Source organism: Solanum pennellii, chromosome 10 (genome assembly GCF_001406875.1).
Source record: "Solanum pennellii chromosome 10, SPENNV200".
In the NCBI taxonomy this organism is placed as follows: domain Eukaryota; kingdom Viridiplantae; phylum Streptophyta; class Magnoliopsida; order Solanales; family Solanaceae; genus Solanum; species Solanum pennellii.
Genome location: NC_028646.1, coordinates 2,715,031 through 2,742,235, shown reverse-complemented (window position 1 = coordinate 2,742,235; position 27,205 = coordinate 2,715,031). Strand labels below are relative to the sequence as shown.

The window sequence follows — 27,205 nt, the reverse complement described above, 5'->3', positions numbered from 1 at the left end:
AAGGAACCATAAATAACTATTAAATCAATTTGTCTAATCCATCGAAAAATATACATGTCCTTTTGTTAAAGAAGCCTAACATATTTTTCAAAGTCGATAGAAAAAATTATATTGATCCAATATGATTTATCAGTAACTTAATAAATATTAAATATTTTCTATATAATACTAAATTTTATCAATTTGTTAAGATCCGTGTGATAATGTTATGAAGCTTGAAATCGTAAAAATTAAAAAAAAATTGTGAATTGACTAACATAAACACTAGATTGAATATAATGTAAAATTTAATAATTTATAATTATTTGTCATAGTTATTAATATTGCTTTACTATTTAACGCTCAAATAAGGATATTTTAATTTCTAATTTTATTTTTAAATATAAGAAAAATAATTTGCAAATAACTTTTAATTACCATACCAAAAAATAATCTATTTACGTGAATCATGACCCCTAAACCAAAAAAAAAAATCCTTATATACGAAAATCACCTTCTCTTCTATAATTTTTTTTATTTTCTATTCGATATTCATATTAAAATTCAAATTCATATTAAACACTAAATACTTTCAAATGAAAACAATTTTTTCATACTAAAAATTAAATCCAAGACCTGTAATTATAAATATAAAGAAACACTTAATATTTTACCTCAATTCTATTCAATCATTTTCGTTTAATGAATCTTGATTATATTCATAAGTTATAATTTTAGACTAAAAATATAAAATTATTATTATTCGAGCAACACCCTCTTATTTTTTTTGACGAGTTTACTCGTCACACTTTATATTATATATAAAAAGAGTGTTAGTAAAATTTTATCTCACCACCTTAATTTTCGCTGTTTTCTTCGCGTCACACAAATGTCTTCCTAAAGTCCAAACTTTTTCTTATTTTCTTCTTAAATCTGTTTGCCGGAACTCGCGGGTAATATTTTTGCTTTGTGGGGTTGTGTTAATTTCTCTGAAAATCAAAGAAAAGTCTCTGTTTTTTCTTGGGTTTGTGTAATCTTGAAAAGTTTTAGCTGAAATTTGTGTTAATTTTAGCTTGTGGGTTTTGACTGTTGTCAGAAAATCTCGCCGGAATCATCGGTTTCCGGTCACCGGAAGCATAAAAATCAAAACTTTATGTTTTGTGTTTCCATATATAATACATAAAATCCCGTTATTATCTCTCCTCTTCTCTTACCCTGTTTTTTTTTTGTCTCTTCCATTCTTTGGTGAGAGAGAAAGAGAGAAAAAAGTTTCTGTTTTTTTTTTCTTTAATTTTTTTTCTCAATTTCTCTCTTTCTTTTTTGTGTTTTTTCTTTTGTATAATTAATGACAATGGAAAAGGGTTCAATGCAATCAAATCTTGATTGTTTTCTTAATTGTACAACCCCATTAGTCCCATCTCAGTTTCTAGCCAAGGTTTGTTTTTTATTTGATAAAATTTTATTTCTTGTTTGTGTGTATAATTTTGTGTTTATATGTTATTTTATTTTTGTTGGTGTAGAGTGAGATTAGAAACCTGAATAGGCTATGGCATCCATGGGAAAGGGAAAAGGTGGAATATTTCAAGTTGGCTGATCTTTGGAATTGTTTTGATGAATGGAGTGCTTATGGGGCTGGAATACCTATTAGATTGGATACAGGGGAAACTTTGGTTCAATATTATGTTCCTTATCTCTCAGCAATTCAAATCTTTACCAGCACTTCACCTGCAAACTTTTTAAGGTATACCCCTTTTGTATACATTCTTGTTTTATCTCAATTTGATCATAACACTAGAATTTGGTTGTTGTTTGGGGGTTAGGGGGTTGTTGCTTCTTTAAATGTTTTTCTTAGAATTGGAAAGCTTGATCACAAATGGAGTCAGGTGGAGGCCTAGGGGATTCATCTGAATTTTTTTATGTAAATATAGTAGATATTGAACTCCTTGATGAAAATCCTAGCTCTGCCTCTAAGGTTAAGGCTTATGAACTATGTGAGCTGGTCAAAATTTGGAAAAGGTGGTTTCTTGATTTCTGTTGAAGTTTACACTGGTTTTTGAATTGTTGTTTATTTTGATAATCACGTGTTTCCTGAAGTTTAGTCCTTCATAAGCTTGTTGATTGTAGCACTAGAATTTGGTTTGGATTGGGGGTGGGGGTGGGGTGGGGTGGTGTTCTTGCTTTTTTTAGTATATTTCTAAAAGTTGGAAGGTTGAATGTTTATGCACTATGTTGAGCTGGTCAAAATTTGTAAAGGTGGTTTCTTGCTTTCTGTTGAAGTTACACTGGTTTTAGAATTGTTCCTTTTTTTTTGGTGATCATGTGTTTCCTGAAGTTGACTCCTTCAGTAGTTTCTTGATTACTTGGTAAACCAACTAAGGTCAATAATGGTTATGCAGAAGAATGAACAGGTAAAACTGACACTGTTATGACATGTCAAATTACAATGATTTTGTAAAAATGTTTGTTCCTTTTAGGGAGGAGGCCGAATTTGTTTGCGAGATGAGGGATTCTTTCAGCGATTCGTTAAGTGAAGAGAGCGAGAATGAAAAGCTATCGAGGTGGGACGGATGCTCTTCTGAGGAAGGTGTAGTTGAACAAGATAGCTTAAGCAGAACGAATGATAGGTTGGGCTACCTATATTTTCAGTATTTTGAGAGATGTACCCCGTATGGAAGAGTTCCTCTAATGGATAAGGTATCATCTTTACCAAATCATGTCATTTTTTTATGCGATAAGGAAATCTATATTGAGTTATGGATTGTTACCATGTTAGGTGTTAGTTACTTTTCTCGCTGCTTATAATGACTGGGAAATTATGTGGTAGAATTAGATATATTTATTGTAGTTCATCATGTAGAGTGTTGCAGTTTCGTCTGCCTCTTAATCTGTTTTAATTGTATAATCAACTAATATATGCCCTTTTTACAGTTTTTTCCCGAAACCATCAGTAGCATAATATCATATCATCTGATATATAATTAGAAGCATATGTTCTTTCTTTATGAAGTTAGATTGATGTAATGCTATTTTATGATGATAAGAGTATTAAAACCATGTGAAATATGTGGTTTGTATGTTTAAGAATATGTTTCTTTCTTTTGATTTATGCGAGTCTAACACCAGTTCATGTTGCCTTTCAGATTAATGGCTTTGCTGAAAGATACCCTGGACTAATGTCATTGAGAAGTGTCGACCTTTCGCCTGCTAGTTGGATGGCAGTTGCTTGGTATAGCAGCCTTTACTCTCTGTTTGCAACTTATGATCTTGGAATCTGTCGTTAATCTATACGACTTTATCAAATTCAAGTGATTTAGATGCATTAAACTATGTTTCCGTCCAAGTACTTATATAAGGTGACGTAAAATTTTATATTTACCTTCCATTAGTGGCCAAGAAGAATCAGGAGATTATGTTTTCTCTGTTGCATATCCTACATGATATCATGTCATTGATGCTTTATACTTTTATTGTTGCTGTCTTGCTTCTTTCTTTGCAACCATCAAATATGGAAAAGGGAATAAAGGAATGATCGGGTCACTAACTTTATTGAGGTGAAAAAATTGTAGGTATCCGATATATCACATTCCCATGGGGAGAACCATTAAGGACTTATCGACGTGCTTTCTCACTTTCCACACCCTTTCTTCTTCTTTTCAAGGTATTATTCCTTTTGTCCTTTGAACAACTGAATTCACCATTGCTTATATTCCCTTTCAATTCCAAGCTTTATTCTTTACTCTACTAGTGTCTATTCGGAATATTCTTTACTCCATATCCTTCATCTCTTGTCCAGATATGGATCTTGAAGATGACATGGAGAATGGTAGTAGGAAAAGAAAGGAAGGGGAGAACATCTCTCTCCCACCTTTCGGTTTGGCCACTTACAAGATGCAGGGTGACGTGTGGATTTCTGATAGAAGCGGAAGGGACCAAGAGAGGCTGATGTCACTTTTTAGCGTGGCTGATTCTTGGCTAAAACAGTTGGGGGTTCAGCACCATGACTTCAACTACATGAGTATTCGTCGTGGTTGATGAAATCATCTTTGCACGCTAACAATGGAATTGACTACCGGAAATCCTTTTCTACTTTGGCCTCTTTGGAATCTTGTTTTGTCACTTGAAAGCATGATCAGCCTTTGAACTAAGAATCATCGATGCATCCTATGTAAAGGCATTAAGCGTTTATGCAGTCCCCTCCTTTTCCTAAGTCGAGGATCGCAGTAATCATTAGCTTGTGACTTCTGTGACAACCTTTTTGTATAGGAAAGAGCCTAGCTTTTAAGCGATAAAACTTGAGATCAAGCATAAGACGAGCTCTAGTGGCTCGTTGTTACTGTGGACTAATTCGTGTACATGATCATCAGATGTCAATGAAGTCCTTTCTCTTGAATGCAGTTCTTGCAACCCTTCATTTGTTTAGTGGTTCTTGTGCTTTTAAAATTGTTATGCTAAATATGTGATCTATATATAGAGAAAAAACTAATCTATTACTCCAGTTATTGGCTAATTGCATAGAAGACAAATTGCTAGAAAAGATGATACTATGAAAAATCATGGTTCAAATCCTATTAACACATGCCTCAACATTGTTGGGCTACAAAGGTTGCGATGGCGGAGTGATAAGTATTCATTCATCCTTAATCACTAGTCTCAGGTTCGAGCGTTAGGTATGTAGTCGTATTTATTAAGAGGATTTACCTTCCAATGTAGAACTTCCTAGCATAGATTCGAAATGAGTTGACTTTCAATTCATCCTTAATTAGAGTTTCGGTTTGAGCCTTAGATACAGCATATACGGGGTCGTCTTTATTAGAGAGGATTTACCCTTCAACGAAAGGACTTCCAAGCATAAATTTGTATTTGGTTGAGTTTCATTTCATGCTTAATCAGTGGTCTCGAGTTGAACCCTTAGGAATGTAGTGGTCTTTGTTAGGGAGTATTTCTCCTCAATATAGGACTTTTCCAACGTAAATTTGAATCTAGTCGTGTTTCAATTCATTCTTATTCAGAAGTTTTAGGTTTGAGCCTTAGGTATGAAGTCATCTTTGTTAAGAAGTGTTTTTCTTTAATGTAGGACTTCTCAATATAAACTCAAATTTAGTCGAGTTTAAATTCATCCTTAATAAGAAGTCTCGACTATAGATATGGACTAGTCTTTGTCATAGAGTGTTTCAATGCGAATTTAGTCAGATGCCAATGAGAAAATCAGATACTAGTAAAAATCCCAAAAGACAAATACCACTGATTTTAATGAAATAATTGAGGTGCGCACAGATTGACTCGACCACACCGATATCGATATTCACATTGAATGAGTTGGTTGATGATTTAATTGACCTTCCTAAAAGTCTAAAACCTAATGTGGGCTCCTTTTTGCAAATTGCAATACACAATTCAAACTTGAATGAAGTAATAGAATTGTTGGTTATATACTCTATAGAGTTGAAAAACTACTACTAAATTGTCCATACTTTCTTTATAAAGTAGGGATAATACTATGAACACATTATTTTTTTATTATAAAACTATTACTCAATATGTTATTGTTATATTATGAATCGAAATAAAATATAGACATAAGTTTGCTACGAGAGAGAGAAAGAAGGGGGGTGGAGGACATTTTTCACTTTAGTTATTCGATATTCAAAGTCTGTTGGTCTGATCAATTCAGCTTCACACAAAAACATGGAGATCAATAAAAGTGATACTATAACAAATAAATGATCAATAATTGTTGATATATTATAAATAAGAGTATCTATAACCAACATTCTTTATAAATGTTGTTAAATATTTTAGCGATTTTAAATGCAATGATATTAACTATCGTTGAATATACATATATATATATATATTTGTAGTGTTAACATAAGAGATCTTAGAAATTAATACCAAAAAATCTTTGTAAGACATTATCTTATGTTCACATGAAATTATTTCCTCTTAATTACTCTCATACAACTAGTGGCAAAAATAGATGCACATTGTCAACAAAACTATCAAATCATAAATGAGATAAATTAAAAACTTTAAATTTAAATCTTGAATATATATTTTTTTTGCTAGAAAACAATTTTTTAAATTAATTTTACACTGCGAAAACTTCAATACGAATATCCAAATATTTATATATATTAAAAAAATCATCATATCATTGATTTTATATAGAATAGAAAAGATATACTACCATCTGTAGTCCATTTTTAAGTGTCATTTTAGTCAAATAAATTTGGTCCAAAATAAAGTACTCATCACTTTTAAAAAATTAAGAAAGCATTAATACTTTTTTCCCCAAATTTTACCTTGGTCATATTAATAATTTATACAATATTCCAAAATATCTTATCAACAGTATCCACTCTTTTTTTTTGTTAGAATCTTAAACAATATTTAAAGCTTGTCTTATTTTGTATTTCTTTAAAATATCTTTTTTTTTATAGCTTAAACTCGTAATTTATAATCACTTGACAATAACTTTATTAATCATATTAAAATTGTCTTTTTGCTAACTTAATGCATCGAGTTACTTTTTTTTAATCCAAAACTATGTTTAAAATGGACATGAGGAAACATATACACTATTTCAAAACTATGTGCTTGTACTAAATTCTTATCTATTGTAATAAAAATAAAATATATATTATCTACTCTCTTACATTCTTAAATTATCTCACTACACAAGTCATGATTTGAAAAAATAATAATAAAAAAAGAACTTTTTTAGGTAAAATACAAAAATATTCAAAATGAGAGATAGATTCTAGCCATCAGTTGTTGGACTTTTTTATTTATTTGTTTTTATTGAGAAAAAAAGAGATCTAACTAAAGTTGAACATTCAACATTGCTATGATAATGCTATTGAATATTTATCGATCGAATATTCGATCAATCAAATATATTTTTAAGTTCGATTTTAATTATAAGTAATTTTCTTCTCGAAAGAGAATCAGTTGTTAGTTCAAGAATAAAATTTGAAGAAAAAAATTTAAATAATTATTGGCATCCTATGATCCTTAATCTATCGTTTTACTTATAATACTAAATATTTAACTATAAACTTAATTATTATAAAAGAAAAATCCTTAAACTTGGCCCAACAAATTATATTAAAAGTGGTATTACGTATTTTTTTTTCTCAATTTACATAACATATTTATTGTGTAGTCAATTCAAAAAAAGTGTCGTATATTCTTATTTGATAAATATTTAATGATGTTATCGATATTTTGATGTAGAAGTTAGAACTCAACTAAAAGCGAAAAGTCATTTGTAAAACACATCTAAAGTAGGGATAATGCACAAGTACCTCCTCAACCTATGCCCGAAACCTCAGAGACACACTTATACTATACTAAGGTCCTATTACCCCCTGAACTTATTTTATTACAATTTTCTACCCCTTTTCGGCCTACGTGACATTATCTTGTAGGCGCAATGCTGGTTGACTTTTATTTCAAGTTAGTGCCACGTAAGCCGAAAAGGGGAAGAAAATTACTTATAAAATAAGTTCAGGAGGGTAATAGGACCTTTGTATAGTATAAGTGTGTCTATGGAATTTCGAACTTTAGATTGAGGGGATACTTATGCATTTTCCATTTGAAGTATAAACATTGATATTTCAAACATGTCCTCGACATAAAACAAATATATTAACAAAAGGTTTGAAATTACAAAAATATTCTTAACATAAAGCAGACACATCGACGGAACGGCGAAGTCATTCAACACTTTAAGAGTTAGGTTTCGACTTTTTGCGTCCATTAATTATCCCATTGGAAGTACATGGAATTAATTATCATGGACTTTTACCTAATTTTTTGTTCCTAGGATAATGTACAAACTACAAAGTAGTATTAATCAAGCACTTAATTGTGTGTCCAATTTATTAATTAAAATGTTTTAGATATCCTTGACTTCTTGAGAATAAGAAAGGTCCACTTTGCAAAATTATGCCACTAATTAACAAATGAAATCTCATAATCAATCTAGTGTTGAGTATGAAAGTTTGAAATAATTTGAATTTGCGTATTGTAAGTCTTATTTTTACGATAATATTTTTACTACAAATTTTTTTATTTTCAAAAGTTTGAGCTTCGAATCCGAACTCGAGACCTCAATTTAGCTTAAAATATAACGATCTTGATCATTCTACCACAGGTCCAATAACTCGTGTCGGTAAGTTCAATTCTTACTATATATCTTCCATTTATCTTTGCTTTTATTTTTCTTGATATATGCAATTTTTTGTTAGCTACAATGTGTATTTTTAATTCTTTTGTTTATGAATATTTACTATAAATTCAGAATTATTAACCTTCCACTGTTTAAGTATTTATGCGTTATGTTAAGCTTGTATTGTTATTTCATATTTGAGAATATATACTTTTAAAAATAGTCTAAGTTAAACATATTTCCTACGTAAAGAAATCGAAAGCGTACATTTTAATTAATTGTGTCATATATTACAGGAATTAAAATTATAATTTACTATTAATTGAGGGACTAAAAGTGACATCTCCCACTCTTTTAAATTCTTTTACTTGTGAATATTCACAAATATTATTCACGTTAATTATTAAAGTGTTTTACCATTTAATTGTACTGTGCCTCAAAATTTATTAACAATTGAGCTACCAATAATACTACTATAATATTTTTACAACAATATCATATTCGATATAATCCCATAACTGAGGTCTAAGCAGAATGCCCAACCTTTTTTCTTTCTTATAAAGGTAAAATGTTGTTTTCGATAGATCCTCAACTCAAATATAATATAATAAAATCATATATATATATATATATATATATAAATAAAAAATTATACTTTTACAAATTTATTATATTGAATTTTTAATTTTAATATTAAAAATAAAAGTCTCAATATGGATGAATTTAATTTTTTGGAGACAAAGAACATCATGTTATCTTAAAAGCACAACTACTAACCATATGGCAATTGGAGAAATTTTAAGCAAATTCCCAACAAACAACTCCTATCTACACATGGGGCATGTTATTGCATTTTCAAATAGAATTTAATTTATGTTCGATAAGTGAGAATGAAAGAATTTCTTACATTATCAGATCATTTAAAAAGATAATTATCAATAATCGTTTCATATAATAACTTGATAATAATAAATTAAGTTTTATAGTATGACAAGTATTTTTACACAAAAAGATATAACTATATGTCAAATCATCTAAATTTTAATGACATGACGACATTATGTTTGTAGATTTTCCAATAAAATATTTGGTATTTGATCCATCACTAATTTGTTAAGAATTTTCCACACAAATGACTTTTTGGATGTGTTACTAAATTTGTAAATGCAACTTATAAAACCGTTCGAGAATTTTGTAGATCAGTTGATTGACTAAAGGTTCCCAAGAAACTTAACCACCACTTCTTTTGTCTATTCAATAACGATTAAGTAAGTTGAAATTGACTATATTTATCTTCAATGTCTGTATCGTTGTATTTAAACTAATCTCAATCCAATATTATACAAAACGAAATTAAGAAAAAAAGTTAAATACAATTTTTCTATATATATTTATATTGAGTTGCCAAAACCATCAACTTTTGTACAAAACTCTTCAGGTTTTGGCTATTGGATGTATCTAAAATCATTTTATAACACACTGACTATTCTTTAAAACTTATGTTGCTCGGATACTACAAAAATGTTGTCGTACCAGTGTCAGATCCTTTCCGACACACACCACCTGTCAACATGATTGAAGAATCCGAGCAACATAGAGGGGACGAAGAAGTGTGTTTACTATATCAGGTTGAATGCTGGCAGATCTTCTATTCTTTGTATATCATCTAATGATAGTTCCCTCTCTAACTGCATCCTCGTCGCTTGCAAAACGTTCTGATGGAACGAGACACAAAAACCGTTTAGTAGAAACCATAGAAGAGAGTGTAAGCTACAAATTCATCTAAGATAACAACAGATCAAACTGCTCGTTTCGTTTTCATATGCCTTTCTTCATCTATGTACAAAGAAAATAATCAGCATTAACATTTTCTAAAATCACACGCGTTGATCTTAATCCATAAGCTCGTGACATGCTCCTCGTATGGTCAACAGAGCTTATGTGTAACTTACTGAGAGAGATGCGCGTGCACACATACATACAGAGATAGATAGACAGAGAGAGAGAGAGTGAGAGAGTGTGTGTGTACATTAAACTCCATGTATGAAGCACGCATAGCCAGCCACTGCGCATCCATCATCGCAAATGCTATACAGTATAGAACATCAAACGCCTCGTCATCTTCTGCAGGGTTTTTTCCAGAAAGCAAAGTTCATCTAAAGAGAACAGCGATTCACAAGTACTTCAATTAATTTTCTATGTACCTGACTGGCTTACCTCCTATCAACTTGACAAAATTTAATCCTGGAAGACACTTTGGTTTTTCTGCAAGAGAAAAAGAAGTATTAATGTCTGCTAAAACACCGACGGTTTTTAAATTCCAAGAATAATCATAATGATTTCCAGCTGAAAAGTAGTTTAGATACTAGTAGAGAAAACGAAAACTCAGAGAAAAACCAGCCATAAATCAGTGCAGTGAAAAGAAGATAAGATAAGAAAAAATGTAATATTTTGATATCTGAAAGCAGTGGAGATGGTCTATGTTGCTTGTACTCTCCAAAAATGTTGTTGGCTGTGAGTCGAATTCTTCAAAAGTCAACGCATTTTTGCAGGATCCGAATATGAGTGCAACAACATTTTGGAGAATACAAGCAACATAAGAGATGATTTTTTAGTAAGTACGAATTACTCCCTCCATTAGTCTTACTCTCCTTTAGTCCGTTAGGGACATTTTGATATATTCTACATATCTTTACTTTCTTAAACATCGTGTCAAAGTCGAAACTAGACAAACAAATTGAAATGGAGGGAGTACTTAAAACATTATGAGAATCTTCAGTAGAATTGTCATTTCTCAATGTTTAGCTTTTCTGATTTTTGAAGATCATTCCAATGAGCAGTTACACAAATTTGCAGCACACTATCCACCTGAGAATAAGTCGAGCATCTGAATCAACATGAATGTAACATTAATTCCAGCAACTGCAAATGGATACTCCCATGTTGCTCTCAATCCACTTTGCTTGAAAAGCAACCTATGAAAACAAGCCTTGATTTTGAATATCCACGATTAGTTATGTTATTATGTGACAATCATACTACGAGCACCTAAAGAGAAACCAGTTTTAGCAGCTTAAGCTTTTTGCAGAACAGCCAAACAATCATACCGGATATCTTGTTGCAAAATACAGCAAATTCTCGAGAGAAATGAATCCACAACCCCTGCAACAGGAAGATTTTACAAATGAGACATAAATATCTCACTATCTCAGTATTACTTTACATTGGTTAAAAGCGAACAAGATGATCAATCACTTCTCTCTAATTCTTAGTTATCTACTCATTGTTATAGAAATGCAATTAGACAAGCGTTGCAAATGCATAGTTGGATACCTTCTTCTCTGGAGATGAAAAAGCAACACTACTCATGTTAATTAATACAGTTGAAAAACATAAACATCTCCTCCTTCCAAGAGGTCTTTACACATTTCTTGCTATGAAAAGCGACCAAAGTATCGACATGTCTTGACGAAACATTTAACATCTTAAAGGGTGAACCTGACCTGAAGTCAGTTGATGGATTTGCTCCTTGCCAGCCCATATCCTTCCATTGCTCGGAGATCAAACTTTTAAGCTTAACATTTGGAAATGCTGCATTCCATAAATCTCGAAGAGCTTCCTGGAGATTGGAGTCAGTTATGTTCTAAAATACAGGTTGTAACCAGAAAAACATAAATGAGATTATAATTCGAAAGAGATGCAGGTACAGATAGAAACAAAATCCAGAAGAAAAATGCAGAGGCACAATCTTTTCAACTTTTATAAACTAAGTTACTACTCTGATGAGATAAAAAAATACTGATATTATCGCTAAGACTTGAGATAAAATGTAATTTAATAGAGATGTCGATGCTTTCCATGAAATCAGAGAGACAGAATGCTTTTGTGATTTCTTATAAATTTCAGCATATTGAATTAATGAGAGTGCCTATGGCCTATATGCAAACTTCAGGTTTATTTCAAGAACTAGTGCTGTTTTCGAGTGCAATATCACTAGTTAACTGAAAACATTTTTCCAGCATAATACTTGTTACCGATAGTAGAAGACCAATCAGACCGGATCAGAACATCATAATTCCTATAAAGTTTCAATATCTTGTTGTAATAATTCTTTATCATTCTGAAAAGTATGTCTATCTAGTATAAACGATTTTCATATGAAGTGTACACAACTACATATCTTTTTAAAACAACATGATAGATAACTTGGATCAATAAATATAGTATTCCAAGTCCCTTATGAAAAAACACCTCTACGTAACGGTAGCAATTGCAATTTCACTATCTATAAATATTGTTTTATGGTAACTAAACCAAAATTAGCACGATATAAAAACAGAACAAGCATTTTGGAAATACTTGATGATCTAGGCGTGCTTCATCAAAAGGTACTCCTAGCCGTTCTTGAAGCCCGTGTAAGCTTTGTTCCTGGCAGAAATTAAATATACATGCAAAAATTCACAATGTTAAGAAGGTATAAATTACAATGGCAAGTAAAATAAAATTTCCAAAACAGTCTCAACAAATTTCTACCAACAGAAAGAACCACTTAACAAAGGAACTGATTCAACCAGACGGGACACGAAAAAGAGGTAAGATTACCTCAAATGCCAAAATGGCTCTTTGGTTTACCTGATGAGGAGTTAAAGGGTAGTTAAGATATTTATCGCTTCCCAGTCGTTTATTGCTCGAGCGGTTGAAGATTCCTCCTATCCATGCTCGTGGTCCAACCATAGCATTAGCTACAGCAATCAAAAATTGATAAGTGAAATGAACAAATAACAATGGAAATGTACACATCTCGCTTTACATCTTAAGTAAAAGGAACAACAGCCCTAACAAAAAAGAATCTAAGAGATGCTTCTTTAAGTTTATATTAAAGTCCTTTTCACTATGCTTCACGTTGTAGTTTACTCCATGCACTAATCTATCATATACTATGCTTTTCAAATAACAATTTCTATTTGGACCATCCCGAAACTTGCAGTATACAAGCACAGACATCACAAAATCACATATTTGTTGTACTGTGAATTTCACAAAAAAAAAAAAAAAAAAAGAAAGATTGAAATATTGAAATACACTCCAGTTGCACTACCTAAGAGAAACTTTTCCAAACAGTAGGTAAAGATAATACAGATGCAGACACCGTCAATGAAATCATTTTACGTGGTAACCTAGAAAAATAATTTGCACTCACTAAAGCACTGAGCAAACTGTGAAATTACGTGTGGAGGATTATGTGACCATGCTGGCTCCTCATCTAGCTTCTTTCTGTGCCAATTACTTTCATCTTCATCAGCCTGAATTCATACGTTCTGTGAGGTAAAATTGAAATAGAAGTGCCATTTGCTTTATTATAAATTGCTAACGGAAGTAAATGACACAACTAAATGAAAAAATGTGACAGAATTCAATCATCTACTTTGGCTATCAAACTATGATTTCAGCAGAAAGTTGCTAATTAATGCTCTTCAAGTTAACCCGTACAATTCGGGATGACAATTCAATCATCCAATCATCTAACCTAAGATCTATATCTTATAGTACAATCTAATAGAATGATAAGTTGTTCCACAGTCAAAGTAAGTTTTTTTAAGCACAGGAGTAATCATTAGGACTTCAAGATCAAATCTTGCCTGATGAAACCTATACTTCCATTCCACATGGCCAAAGGATTCAAGAATAGCAGAGTGAACTGATGAAACCTATAATTCAGTCCTATCAACTATGCTTTACATTCATTAACGAAAACTACTAGACCTCAATCCCAAACTAGTTGGGGTACGCAAATACAAATCATCATCCATTTCGTTCAATTTGACCCGTTTCACTCCACTATGTAATGTTTGCACTAAACCAAACTATAAACAACCAAACTTTCAGAAAACTGAAATGATGCCAAGAAAAGAACAAGAAGAAAGAGGAAACATTATAAATATCAAGATCAAATCTTTCCTAAGATAATTAAAACAACTCACACTGCCAATGGGATTCAAGAATGGCAGTGTGAACTGATAAAGCCTATCATTCATTCTCATCAACCTGTTGTGTTCAACTACACTTGCATTCGATAATAAAAACTAGTACACCTCAATCCAAAACTAGTTGGAATCCTCAAACCCCAAATCATCAACATCCATTTTGCTCAATTCGACCTATTCCGTTCAACTATACTTGCACTAAGCCAAGCTACTAAATACCCAAACGTCGAACGAAATACAAGGATTCCAAGAAGATGAACTAGAATGAGGATAAAAGAAGCTTACTTTGTAGTAGGAGGCACAAGAAAGAATGCATTGGCTACGCCTTAATCTCATTTAGAAAGAAAAATTGTTGGGAGATCAAAAAATTTCCCAAAGTTTCAAACAGAAACAAAAAAAAGGTTAAAGAAGAATGATAATAAACAGTTGTTCAAATGATTACACTAACCCATGCTTCCTTCTTACAATTTCAAACTATCATCATTTCAATCCTCACTCTTTACTTCAATCACCAAAATAATTTAACTCCAAAAAGGGAAAAAAAAGAGAGGAGAAATGTGGGATAATTACAAACAAATTAGAGATTAACACCACAATCAAAGGGAACTTTTGCTTAATTGCCTTCATTACAGGTGCACAATTATGGAAAAAAGTTGTTAATCTAAATACTTCCTCTCTTTTTTTACATCCAACAAATAACATCATTACATAAGACAAAAAGAATATAAAAGTTTTCAAACTGCATGCACATACACAACAAGAAAAAGTGGGCACCACCTTTAATTAGCATATAATAAGAGAAATTTCTGTTCTTGATTCAACAGTTCTGGGTAATGATGACACCCCCAAAAAAAAAAAAAAAGTTTTGCACATTTACAGCATACATAATGAAAAGCGTATCACCCTTTTGTGTTATTAAAGAAATTTGTGTTCTTGATTCAACTATTCTGTGTAAGCGTAAAAACCCAAAAAAGGCATAAAGTTTGCATCTTTACAGCATACATACAAAAAAGATATCACCCTTTATATAATAAGAGAAATTTGTGTTCTTTGATTCAATAGGAAATGGTGAAAATCCCCAAAAAGATATAAAGTTTGCACCTTTGGAGCTCACATAAAAAAGGGGCATGTACCTTTTATGGCATAGATTAAGGTAAATCCATGTTCTTGATTCAACTGTTGATGGCAGACAGCAGAAGTGATGGAGAAGAAGGGGGATATCAATGGAGAAATCAAGAAACACATTTTTGGCTTCCATAACCAGACATGTTGCTAAAACATCGCCTAATTTATAGCTATTTTTGCAGATTAATTTACAATTTGCAGATGCTAAAAGCATTTTTGCTAATCAAAGACTTGCCTTTTAATAAAAAATGAAAATAATAATAAAAAATCATTTAAATTAATTGAATTGAGTTTATAGATATCAAATTATCAATAGTTGTGTCTTGATTTTCTAAAATTATTAATAATTGAATGATTATGTGATTAATGTATGCATTAGTAAGACTGGTCAACGGACCGGAACCGATTCACCGGATCAGAACGAACCGATATCGGACCGAAACGGAACCTGTTGACCGGTATATTGACCGGTATCGGGATGAACCGGATCGGAATTACCGAGATGAATAATCGGTTCCGTTCCGTTTTACTATATACCGAGATGGAATCGAAACGAATCGGAACAAATAGTATGATTAAAGTTATCCATTGTTCTTAAAAAAAATAATTCATTCTATTTGTAGAATGTTGATAAGTATATATAGTATTTAGAAATTATGCATGTATGTGATTTTTAATATACTAAATCAACTATACATAAAAAATAAATTTAGCATACCCAATATCAATTGTACTAATACACTATATTTAAAATTATTTCTTTTACACCCACCCAATGATTCCTAGTACTTTTAGTTAGAGCTTATAATTCTATTTAATATTTTATTAAATATATAAATAATTAACTAAAAAGAATCTGAAACACACTCATTGGCTTCAAATACCCTTTACGTCCTCCACCTTTGGATTCAATATTGATTATTTTTTAAAAAAAAATCATTAATTTAAATAATTTTAATCAATACCTTAAATATGTGACAATTCCGTATTGGTCACATTTTAAATAAATTAAATCAATTAACAAATTCATCCACCCAAAAAAATTATTTTGAAAAATCAACACATTTTTATTTTTTTTAAGAAATGTAACTTGTGAAGACCAGACTTCTCATAATCATAGCTAAAGTTTGATTACAAACTGCAAATATTTCCTTTCTTTTTAAAATAAGTGTTGTTTTAACTGAGAAAAATTACCCAATTAATTATTTGAATTGAAATAATAATGCACATACCTTGTTTTTTTTAATCATTAAAAAATTGTTGTAAAATGAATAAGATATATCTCATTATTCTGAATCTGAGATTTAAGATTTTGTCCTTAGAATAAAAAATCTAAGAGCACTTCCCCATTTAATATACGTAGTATTATGTGGTGCGAATTTAAATTAGTTAAGATCACAATTTTTAAATATGATATAATTTTTTAATTTGTTTTATATAATACGTTTCGTTTACGAAAGTCAATTAACTGATCTCTAAAGTTAAATTGAATCAGATTGATTAAATAATTTAAATATAGATATTAAAAAGACTATACAAAAAATTACTATAGGTTACAATCATTTTTATATTAATATGATTAAAACGTACATTTTAAATGTTAAAAAAATTAAAGAATAAAAACGAAACATGGTAAATATAACTAAAAAAAATAAGTTATATAGAAAAAAATTCCTCTTTATTAATGTAACGTGTCCAATATGTCCCCATAATACACATTGGACTTGTCAATTTGTTTCTCTTTATATATACAAAAAAAAAAAAACCATCACAATGGAGAAAATTCATCACAATTATGTGAATGTAAGAGGACTCAAGCTTCACAGGTATGAGTATGTTTTTTATAGGACGAAAGTCATTTTTTAAGAAATTATTTATCATGAGTAAGTTATTTTCTAGTGTTTTATTGAACGAAATATGTGTTTCGATGGTGGGTGAGAGTATTTTTAGATAGTGGTGGCAGATAAAAAGTTGATGTTATGAGTTGACATGTCATTTTGATTAAAATAAATGAGGTTGGTGAAAGGACAAATTTGAGTCACTTTTATAACTTTAAGAGTATATATGGATAGATAGTATAATATTAAAAGGATAAAATCACGGTGAGGGAAAGTGATTAGACAGTATATGATATATTTTCAGAAAAATATAAAATCGAGGATTAGGGTGAAACTGTAGTAAATAACCCGAGTGTTGTAGTACTTTTGTGTGGAAAGAGACAAGGTGTAATCTTCTCTCATTTTTCCATTTTAGGATTATTCCTGTTTGTTGCTCCAATTCGTAAACAAAAAAAAATACCACTACATATTGCTCCTTTGCCTTGTTCATCTTGCTATTTTATTGTCGTATTTCTTTTAATCCTGCTTTGATCAAACTTCTTTTGATTCGAGTTTTTGTTAGAAACCTCTCTGGTGCGTACATCTTGCCCTTCTTAAACCCCACTTGTGAAATTACACTGAATATGTTGATGTATAAACTGATATAATATTAAATCCTTTTCAACTGTAGAGGAGGGGAGCAAAAATGATCCTTCACCCTTTTCTATATTACATATTAAATTATATATATTCTTAAAATAATATTTTTTGTTTACCTCACAAACACAATTTAAAGTCCTAACTCATGACTAATACTTGCACATTTTACTAGTCAGTTATGTTAAAATTCAGAACTCATAAAATTTGAAATATCTGGCTTTGGCTCGCCTATTTTTTGCAGGAACCAGGGCCAGCTGAAGCGGATTTTGGGCGTTTTGTATGCCTCGGTTCTACATACTTTACAGCAACATTTCCTGTTATACTTGATTGAATCATTTTGAATCTGGTCTAACATGCAAATGGAATAGAAGAGATTTAGGTACATATCACAGAAGAGAGTTTGCTATACCTGTAAGAGAACTGCTACTATGCCTTGCTCTCTGAGTTCTATGAAGTTTTCACTCATAGGCAGGAAATCGGGCGTTTTTTGGATCTGTCATGTCTAGGAAAAGATAAGCCATACCTGCAATACCTTCAAAAAGGGAGTATGCGGTATCACCTCCATGCATTTCTCCTTTCGCTATTAGCTTGTGAGCTCTATCAAGAAGGAAGCAGGCGAAAGATTTGGCTCTATACAAGTACTCCACATTTCCTGTGAGCCGAAACAGAGATAAGAAGGCATAAGCATTCCCGCTGATGCCATGACAAATCCCAACACGTTTAAGAAGGCCGCGGTTCCATACTACCTCTGCTGCAGCTACTGCTGCATTGATAAATTCTTCGTCTCCAAAAACCTGGCATTGACAAGTGTTAGCGATCAGTACGATGTCATACATAAAGGCATGTGAGGCAAATATAATTAAAGGGTTATCACCTCAGCTGCCTTGACAAGTGTTAGCACAATCCCAGGAGCTCCATGGCACCAATGCACAAGTAAATCTGTCCTCCTATCATTTTCACTTGCAGGGTAATTTCCACTGGGAAACCGATTCTTAACCATGTACCTTAAAGTCCCTTTGACATCTTCAAGATCATCGGGATTCAGTTCAAAGTCCATCAGAACATGCATAATTCCAGCCAATCCATGAGCTGCACCCCAGTACATCTCACCATACCATTCATGCATCAATGGGCTTCTGCCCTTTCCGCCCAATTTTCTTCCATTCTTGATGATTTCATTGATCACATTAGCCTAAGATACAATCAAGAAAGGATAAGTTCGGATTGGATTCCACAATCGCCTGACTAATGCCCGCTTAGATTACAAAACTTATTGTTGCACTTACAGTGTAGGTGGATGGAATTGTTCCTTCGCCAATGTGCTTATTTACGAATAGGAATGCCCAGAGGTATCCAGCTCTACCATACAGCAATTCATCAGGAAGATCTTTGGTTAGTTTTATCTGCTCGTAGAACCAAATGTGTATCTTGTAAGCTATCACGTAATAGGAAAACAAACCGCAAGCTTATACAAGACATAAATTTAATATGAAAGTCTATAAGCTATCAAAACGAACCTCTTTAAATTGAGATACATAGTAAAAATCCAATTGATCATCACCCATGTACTTGGCAACGACGGCACCTAGTGCACAAACCCCAGGTCTCCCACAGAGGAACGTCACATCCCTATAATTCATTGATCAAATTATCACAATAATCAACCCAAAAAAAGGCCATTTTGTTTATCCGGTTGCCATTTGAAGCTTTAAATTGAAAAGCCAGGAAGTCATCACTTCCCTCAAGATCATTTTATCCAAAGTAACACAAAACATATACCAGAAAAGTCCATTTTCCTCATATTGCTGTCAATTGAAGCTTTACATTGAAAACCCCACAAAGGGATGCCAAATAATTAGAACTCGTGGATCCAATTAACACATAAATCAACTAAAAAAAGGCCCGATTTCTTATCTTGACGCCATTTGAATCTTTCATTTAGTAACCAAGAAAGGCGTGCGAGATATTGATCAAAGTAACACAAAAAATCAACAAAAAGTTCATTTTGATGATCGTCATTGAAAACTTTAAATGAACCACAATGCATATAACATAGAAAGGATAGGACTTTCCCAAGATCAAGCGCAAACCTTGAGTGTCGAGAAGCAGAGTCACAATCCTTAACAATCTGAGAGCAAACAGCAAGGTCATTCGTGTTCTTCGTCACCTGATAGGCTTTGAAGAGCAAAAAAGCAGTCCCAAGGGTTCCACAATAAAGCGTAAAATCTGGAACCTGTTGCCTTGTTAGTCCCCATGTCTCCGCCACTATCTGTCAGCAACCGCACCAAACATCACTTTGTCAAAAACAACAATGACACCTCAAACTCAAACTAGCTAAAATCAACCATAGTAGGCCTCATGTCATTTAGCTATTTATAGCCTGTTTGACCGAGCTTCCAAAATCTACTTAATTGAAAAAAGTAATTTATTTAATGTCTTTTCCGAAAAAAAAAAAAAGTACTTTCGAAGAGTAACCGTTTATGTTTGACTAATCAATTTGAAAAACACTTCTACCAATATCTGATCAACAAGTTATTCTTGACCAACGTTCCAAAAGTACACAGTAAAACTAGCTTCCCAAAAAAACATCTTCTGCTATTCCATCCTCTTATTATCTCTTTTGATCAAATAGACTATTAATAAGAGTCAACCGTCAAAAACACATCAGAACGAGTTTCATATCTCAATCATAATTTGCTCTATTTTCCTACCTCAACTGTGAAAAGTAAACAACTGATAGTTGAATCGTGAAACTTGCGCAAAAAAGTGATATTATTAAAAATTATGTGTATTAATAAATGTTGAATATCAAGTTGCTTACAGTTTCTTTGAGATCGAGAGCTGCGCGTTTGAACTTTTTCGATAGAATGTGGTACGGTGTTGAGAGAAGCTTCAACAATGATTCATTCGTTCCTTGCGGATTTGGATGTTGTTCTTCTTCTATCGCCGGATTCTCTGCAACAAAATCCGGCATTACATTTGGGTAAAACCGATCCGCCATTTCTGCAAATTCCACCGATAATCGAAGAAATTTTCAGAGGGAAAACACGCTATACTCGGCTGAGTAGTCAACGATAGAACGACGTCGTAATTGGAATTACCTTTTTCAAATAATTAACTTGATTTAGAAGAATTTTATTACCAAACATGTTTATTCTTTCACCTGCGTAACAATAGGCCAAATACATAAGCAGATTTCTAAATTTGTTGGGTCTTTTGTACCTCAACTACGTCATTTTTCTATTGAATCATTGAATCCTCATAATTTGTTTCGTTTAAACAAACACCGCTGTCTGATGTGGAACCAGATTTATGAGGGGCATTGATAGAGGATACATATGTTGTTCCACAACTCATTAGTCCAATTGATAGTGAAAATGTTCAAAAATAATTGTATTTTACTTAAGTCATTTGAACACATTAGAAAACATATGAGACTAACACGGTTTGTCTTCATTCCTTCAATCATAATTATTATAATTCGAACACAATTGAAGGCATTTACAATAAAAAAAAAGCCGATTAAAATCAACCAACAGTGTTTTAGAGGAACAAATTATGAGTGGTTCAATGATCAATAGAAAAATGACGTAGTTGAGATAGCCGAGGGAAAAAACCCAATAAGTTTAGGGATCTGTTTATGTATTTGGCCATAACAATAATAATAATAATAATAAAATTCGAGAAGAATGTTATTCAACTTTTATCTCTATATTATTTCACGGGGTATGCTGTCGTTGATTTATATATTATTTTTAACATGTTAGGGACATTTTAAACCTTTTTTTCCCCGCTTAAAATTATCATAGATGTTAGACTTAAAAGTTAAATTCCATTATACTGCAAACAAAAGTTTCCTAGTGCATCATACAAATTCTTCTTTACACCAAAAGTAATATAAAGCCAAACAATTCATCTTAAATCTTCTGGATAGTATTGCCAGTATCTTCGAAACATCTCGAAGATTCTTTCCTTCTGTATGTTAGAGACAGAATTGGATGGACTGTGTGTACTTTGAACCTCAATACTCTCGTGCTCGATGCATGCTAGCAAAATGCATAGCTCTATCGAACGAACAATGCTACCATTCGAAAAGATACCTGGAAAATACACTGAGCACGAGAACTTACTAAAGGCAGCTTCAAAGGCAGAACTTGATTTGATGATGAACAAACCCAGAATTCTTGTGATTCCTGCATTGATTGATCGTGTCATTTGTATTGACAATATAAATTTGTCCCTCGTCCCTTTATCGATGACAAGGGAACATGGGAAAGCAAACAATCAAGCATATAAACCGTACAGTCCAGGGCGTTCATATCATACACACTTTACTCAGACATGGTCAATCACTTAAAGCATTCAACAGATATAACTAGCAAGTTTCACTTCGAGACATTCACAAGAGTTATAACAAGTAATGTACGACATATGAAGGCTTAACTTAGTCACTATTTATCTAATTATCTTCTCGGGATAATTTTGTGTCTTTCCGTGAAATATGCTTGTTCCAACACACACACTGTTGAATGCCTTGGATCGGACCCGTTACAAACAGAAAGGACGGGTTGTTGTATTGGGCCCTTAATTATCTGTCAATTCTGTATGTTGGGCCCAAGCCTGTTAGGGCGTAGCTTAGCACTATATATAGACGCTATGGCAAACCCTATTCTGTAATTCTGTTCTTGCCTCTCCATAATAAAACTGCTCCCCTTCTTCCCCGTGGACGTAGCCAATTTATTGGTGAACCACGTAAATCTGTTGTCTTTGTTTTTCGCGTTTATATTTTCTCGTATTATCTCGAATTCCGCATAACACACACGGTTAAGGATAACATGACTACTTCACTTTAAGCATTCTAACAAACACATGCACTAGTTTGTACGCAAACCAATTCAAGGGTTGTGTCTCGGTTACCTCAATGCTACCTTAGTTAAAGTGACGCTACAAGATCAAGAATGCAATCAATCTACATCACCAATAACATAACACATCTTGTCCATCTGCAATGAAGAGACGGGGAAGAATCTCTTGTTAACAAATGGGAGCAAGACACATGTTCTAGGTCAGTTTTCGGGCTAATCAGTATTGATAATTTTTCTCTATGAAAACATATTGGGAAGGGCAGTTATACTGGGTGGGTGNCTCAGTTCCTGAAGAGGGAAAAACACACCAGAAACATACAACAGAAAAACTTGCAGCACTTAAATTTTAAGTAATCAACCTAAAACCACTTACACAAACAAGCTCCATTTTGTACTAAGATATACAACTTTGTCGTATACTCAACCGAGTTACTCTATTAATCTTCATAAAGCTCACGACAAGATAACCAGCGCACACTTTATTAATGCATTCAACCAGCTACTTCCTAGTTGGGATTCAGGATTGTGTATCAACATGATATGAATTGTGCGGGAAGATAGAACTTAATTGAGCATGATAACAATAATATTTCAATGTTGCTGAAGTATCAAGCATTACATGATAAGGAAGAACGCAAAAGAACACAATGACAAAGATACAATGTGATCACTAAATATGAGAACATGGATACAAGACAATTAGAAAGATTTTTACCCTCTTTTGATTTCTCTGCCTCCACGGTGTTATCTGTAACCACATCACTACATATGAGGTGAAGCAAGGCTCTCAAAGTAGGTCGTAGCTTGAGCTTGACGAAAATAATCACCGGATGAGTAACCGTCAAGTCGCTTATATGAACCATCCCCAGAATTATACAGTGCTAGCTCTTCCCCACGCTGCAGCAAAAATTCATCACAGTTCTCAGCCACGAACAATGGTAAGATATAAGCCCTACGATCAACAGGTAACAAGACGGTAACCAATTTAGTCCAGGATTCCTTAACACCATACTCCTTCATCACCCACACATCTGCCTTATTCTTTTCGTAGTTGCAACAACCAACTAAATACCCCCTCGAAACACTTAATCTCCAATAAACACCTCCATCTTCATAATTAGGCAGTGCTATTCTCCCATATCTCTCTGCAGACAGGTCCAAAGTAACAATCTCCCAAAACAAACCCGAACAATGACTATGGCATGCTTCCCAATGAAGTGCCCCATTTACAAACACACCAACCTTTCCATTTAAATTACCACTATTGAATCCCTCAATCATTTTCCAAGATTTAGCCTTTAAGCTATAAACATTAACCATATTCTCATATCTCCCCTCAATATGAGGAAAACTAAAGATCTTCACAACCTTATAATCTTCAAAAGATGCATCATAACCAAACCCATATCTAATAAAACAACCAACACCACCGCCATTACTCCGAAGCATTGAATCAGGAAACACATTAAACTTTCCAGTACATGGGTTCAATAACATTAATGTAAACGAGTCACTAGTCAAACAAATCAACCCATTACAAGAACCCAAAATCCTAGCTGAAATAGCTAAAGATTTAACAGGACAACTATTTCTAGCCAAACTAAGACATGAATTTTCAAACCCCAAGTTGTAAAAATTGCATTTTCTACCTGAACCATAAACAGAAGCTACCACAGCAAGTCTATAACCAGTCAAATCGGGGTTCTTTAAGCAAAAATCGACATGGGTTTTGCTGAATAAAGGATTTGAGAGCAAAAAAAACCAAGATTTCGAAACACACCTGAATTTCAAGAGTGATTTGATAGGTAACCTCAAGAAAATCTCAAAAATGATTTCTTGGGGCAAAATTGTTGACCCTTCACAAGTTTGTTCCATTTTTTATGATTCAATTTGCTTATTGAATGGATCACTATTTTATTGATGCAATTCTCATCCAATTTTTGGTTGCTAATAAGCCATACGAGTGACTATTTAACTAGTCAGATGTTGTTATGCTTGTTTGCCTATACAAGGGTATTTTTGGTATTATATGTTGTCATGTCTGCTTGCCGATAAAAGGGTATTTTTTATATTAGTTTTACGAGTGGCGTTTTCAGTAGATGAATGTTGTAATGTTTACTTGTCGATACGAAGGAATTTGTTATTTATGAATTTGAATGCTTTTAAATTGTTATATGTAATGGTTTTTTTCTATATGTACTATCCCCAATTCGAATGATTGTTCGTCGAAAATTATAGTGTCATATAAGTCATAAAGATATTTTTTTACATAATCAATTTTAAACATCGTTATTAAAATGTTTGACTTTAGAACTGCGATTTAAAATATTAAAGTGATTTTTCGACATCTAATAATGTATTTGAGAGAGTTGATAGTGATATGTTCCATATTTAGTTAAAATGTTAGAAAAATACCATTTCTTATTTTTTGTTTTTGGTTGTTTTTTTAGAAATTATCATGTCATTTTGTCTATAATGAGAATATTTTTAATATTCTAAATTGGATTGCTTTGAAATTTGGTATAAGTAATAGTTTCTCATATGTACTACTTTTAGATTAGAACATTGAATTAATTTTTCAAAGTCCAATATAGAAATAGATATGTTTGGAGTATCTTAACATGATATTAATTAGTGATATATAACAAATTTAGTGAAATCATTGAAGATTTTGTGTTCTTATTTGGGGGCATTCTAGGTATTCTATCATACATGAAGATTTTCTAATTTATTTATTGTTATGTACTATTTAATGATATATATATATATATTGAAATCGTTGAATAATCTCAATTCTTTTTTTTTTAAGAGATTGAGTTCATTTATAAAATCACTCTGAATATTATTTTTTTTTGTTATTATTGGTAGGCAAATTTTCTGATACAGTGACATTTTCTATATTTTGGAATTGTAAACTTTAAAATTGTTACAAATAAGGATTTTTCATATGTATTATTTTCAATTTTGAGCATTTGATTGATTATTCAAAGTCCAATAAAGCAAATAATGGTTTGAAGGAACTTAACAGTGACATATAGCTAACTTATATATATATATATATATATATATATAATATTATATTGTGTGTTTAAAATTAAGGCAACTTTCACATATAGTAAATATAAAATTTATATTTGTATCTTATAGCAAAGATTACATAATTGCACTCCATGGTAAACAAATATATGTATAATTCGTTGTACATATACAATTGAAGCGAACTGTATAAAACGAAGTGTATAAAACGAGAAAGAGAAAGAGACTTGGGCAGAGAATTGTATAAAACGAAGTGCATAAAACGAAACATATAAAACAAATTGTATAATTATAAGTGTATAGGACGATTATATACAGTTTGAATTTGTATAAAACGAAAAAGGGAGAAAGGGAAAAGAGACTTGGGCAGGAATATACAATTGAATCGAATTGTATAAAACGAGAAAGAGAGAAATTATATACATTTTAAATTTGTATAAAACGAGAAAGAGTGAAAGATAAAAGAGACATGGTCAGGGAAGTACTTTTATTGTATAATTATAAGTGTAAAAGATGGAGATATATGTATTTGCATGTGTATGTACAATTTTCTCTCGCTTTATACAATTAGAAACACGATTTATATAATTTTATTGTATAAAGCGAGAGAGGCGAGCGAGAGAGGGAGAGTGACGAGCGAGAATATGAGGGAGAGAGGGACTGACAAACAGTTTGCTATGGATAAATCGTTGTTTGGTGAATGGTATAATTAGTATATTTATACAATGCAGAAGAAATTGTATAAAGTAAAGAGAAAACATTTGTTTGTAAACTACGGATGAATCGTTGTTTAGTGAATTGTATAATTAGTATATTTTTTACAGTGCAGAAGAAATTGTATAAAGTTAAGAAAAAAGAGAAAACAATTGTTTGTATATTCATATAGTGAAGATTTAGTTTAGATGTATGATTCTGTATATATACATTATACAAACAGATTTCAATTTTATGTATGTGTATAAGTTGTGCAATTGTATATGTTTAAATGAACATTATACAAAAGTATCCTTATACAAATGCAAAAACTTATACAAATCAGTTGTATAATTTGTATATGTATAAAACGAGAAAGAGAGCAAGACAATTGAAAATTGGGTAGGAAAATATTTGCATTGTATAATGATAAGTGTATAAGATGAAAATATATGTATTTGTAGATACAATTTTCTCTCACTTTATACAATTTTCGCTCTATTGTATAAAGCGAGAGAGGCGAGCGAGCAAGAGAGGGAGAGTGGCAACTGAGAATAAGAGGGAGAGAGGTGACTGACAAACAGTTTGCTATAGAACACAAATAAATCAAACGGTAGCTATTATATTTATTTTTCATTATTAGTTTGCCATTTTATACAATTATCGCTTAAAATTATTATACCGAATGATTTTTCGTTTGTGTTAGGGGTTGTTGTACGGTCTTCGACCACTTATCGGAATATTTTTCTTTTTAGAGTCAAACAAATAACGATAAAGAGTTTGACTTATATTTTATGATATATTTTTCATCATATTAATATGCAATCTTATAGTATTTTTCGTATAATTTTTAATATCTAATTTTTTTTTAAA

The 27,205-nt window shown here is 31.9% G+C and overlaps 4 protein-coding genes across 10 annotated transcripts; 1 reads left to right on the top strand and 3 right to left on the bottom strand.

Annotated features, from left to right (window-relative positions):
- Positions 1-820: 820 nt before the first annotated feature.
- Positions 821-4,390, top strand: LOC107032216. 2 transcript variants are annotated; one of them, XM_015233803.2, is made up of 6 exons: positions 822-1,414; positions 1,500-1,720; positions 2,454-2,673; positions 3,120-3,205; positions 3,546-3,637; positions 3,773-4,390. In XM_015233803.2, exons 1-6 carry the CDS (start codon positions 1,325-1,327, stop codon positions 4,009-4,011), a joined length of 948 nt encoding a protein of 315 aa, XP_015089289.1. In that variant the 5' UTR covers positions 822-1,324; the 3' UTR covers positions 4,012-4,390. The 2 variants fall into 2 exon arrangements, 1 of the variants encoding a protein (XP_015089289.1); XR_003574915.1 differs by lacking the exon at positions 3,773-4,390 and having other exon boundaries at positions 821-1,414; positions 3,120-3,332.
- A 5,050-nt stretch (positions 4,391-9,440) lies between these two features.
- On the bottom strand, positions 9,441-15,622 carry LOC107032561 (ELMO domain-containing protein A). 5 transcript variants are annotated; one of them, XM_015234167.2, is made up of 11 exons: positions 15,270-15,516; positions 15,014-15,083; positions 13,353-13,455; positions 12,785-12,894; positions 12,512-12,580; positions 11,656-11,771; positions 11,260-11,314; positions 11,021-11,141; positions 10,370-10,417; positions 10,182-10,276; positions 9,441-9,867 (listed from the first exon to the last, which is right to left on the bottom strand). In XM_015234167.2, exons 1-11 carry the CDS (start codon positions 15,473-15,475, stop codon positions 9,772-9,774), a joined length of 1,089 nt encoding a protein of 362 aa, XP_015089653.2. In that variant the 5' UTR covers positions 15,476-15,516; the 3' UTR covers positions 9,441-9,771. The 5 variants fall into 5 exon arrangements, with proteins under 5 accessions (XP_015089653.2, XP_027768006.1, XP_027768007.1 ...); XM_027912205.1 differs by lacking the exon at positions 15,014-15,083 and having other exon boundaries at positions 15,270-15,622; XM_027912206.1 differs by lacking the exon at positions 15,014-15,083 and having other exon boundaries at positions 13,381-13,455; positions 15,270-15,575.
- A 2,103-nt stretch (positions 15,623-17,725) lies between these two features.
- On the bottom strand, positions 17,726-20,859 carry LOC107032383 (lanC-like protein GCL2). 2 transcript variants are annotated; one of them, XM_015233975.2, is made up of 7 exons: positions 20,560-20,859; positions 19,829-20,007; positions 19,256-19,367; positions 19,025-19,141; positions 18,613-18,930; positions 18,485-18,532; positions 17,726-18,390 (listed from the first exon to the last, which is right to left on the bottom strand). In XM_015233975.2, exons 1-7 carry the CDS (start codon positions 20,737-20,739, stop codon positions 18,322-18,324), a joined length of 1,023 nt encoding a protein of 340 aa, XP_015089461.1. In that variant the 5' UTR covers positions 20,740-20,859; the 3' UTR covers positions 17,726-18,321. The 2 variants fall into 2 exon arrangements, with proteins under 2 accessions (XP_015089461.1, XP_015089460.1); XM_015233974.2 differs by having other exon boundaries at positions 17,726-18,532.
- A 691-nt stretch (positions 20,860-21,550) lies between these two features.
- Positions 21,551-24,575, bottom strand: LOC107032324 (F-box/kelch-repeat protein At3g06240-like). The gene is made up of 2 exons (XM_015233919.2): positions 23,319-24,575; positions 21,551-21,931 (listed from the first exon to the last, which is right to left on the bottom strand). Exon 1 carries the CDS (start codon positions 24,476-24,478, stop codon positions 23,366-23,368), a length of 1,113 nt encoding a protein of 370 aa, XP_015089405.1. The 5' UTR covers positions 24,479-24,575; the 3' UTR covers positions 21,551-21,931; positions 23,319-23,365.
- Positions 24,576-27,205: the final 2,630 nt, after the last annotated feature.

Bases quoted from the DNA above. Each gene is read 5' to 3' on its own strand.
- LOC107032216 (XM_015233803.2), top strand. From the start codon at position 1,325: ATGACAATGGAAAAGGGTTCAATGCAATCAAATCTTGATTGTTTTCTT. The intron at 1,721-2,453 runs GTATACCCCTTT...TGTTCCTTTTAG, and splicing joins TCACCTGCAAACTTTTTAAG to GGAGGAGGCCGAATTTGTTT. The intron at 2,674-3,119 runs GTATCATCTTTA...GTTGCCTTTCAG, and splicing joins GAGTTCCTCTAATGGATAAG to ATTAATGGCTTTGCTGAAAG.
- LOC107032561 (XM_015234167.2), bottom strand. From the start codon at position 15,475: ATGCTTTTAGCATCTGCAAATTGTAAATTAATCTGCAAAAATAGCTAT. The intron at 11,315-11,655 runs GTCAGGTTCACC...TTCCTGTTGCAG, and splicing joins AATCCATCAACTGACTTCAG to GGGTTGTGGATTCATTTCTC. The intron at 10,277-10,369 runs GTAAGCCAGTCA...AAAACCCTGCAG, and splicing joins TTTTGTCAAGTTGATAGGAG to AAGATGACGAGGCGTTTGAT.
- LOC107032383 (XM_015233974.2), bottom strand. From the start codon at position 20,739: ATGGCGGATCGGTTTTACCCAAATGTAATGCCGGATTTTGTTGCAGAG. The intron at 20,008-20,559 runs GTAAGCAACTTG...GGTTGCTGACAG, and splicing joins CTCTCGATCTCAAAGAAACT to ATAGTGGCGGAGACATGGGG. The intron at 18,931-19,024 runs GTAAGTGCAACA...ATTGTATCTTAG, and splicing joins CAATTCCATCCACCTACACT to GCTAATGTGATCAATGAAAT.
- LOC107032324 (XM_015233919.2), bottom strand. From the start codon at position 24,478: ATGGAACAAACTTGTGAAGGGTCAACAATTTTGCCCCAAGAAATCATT.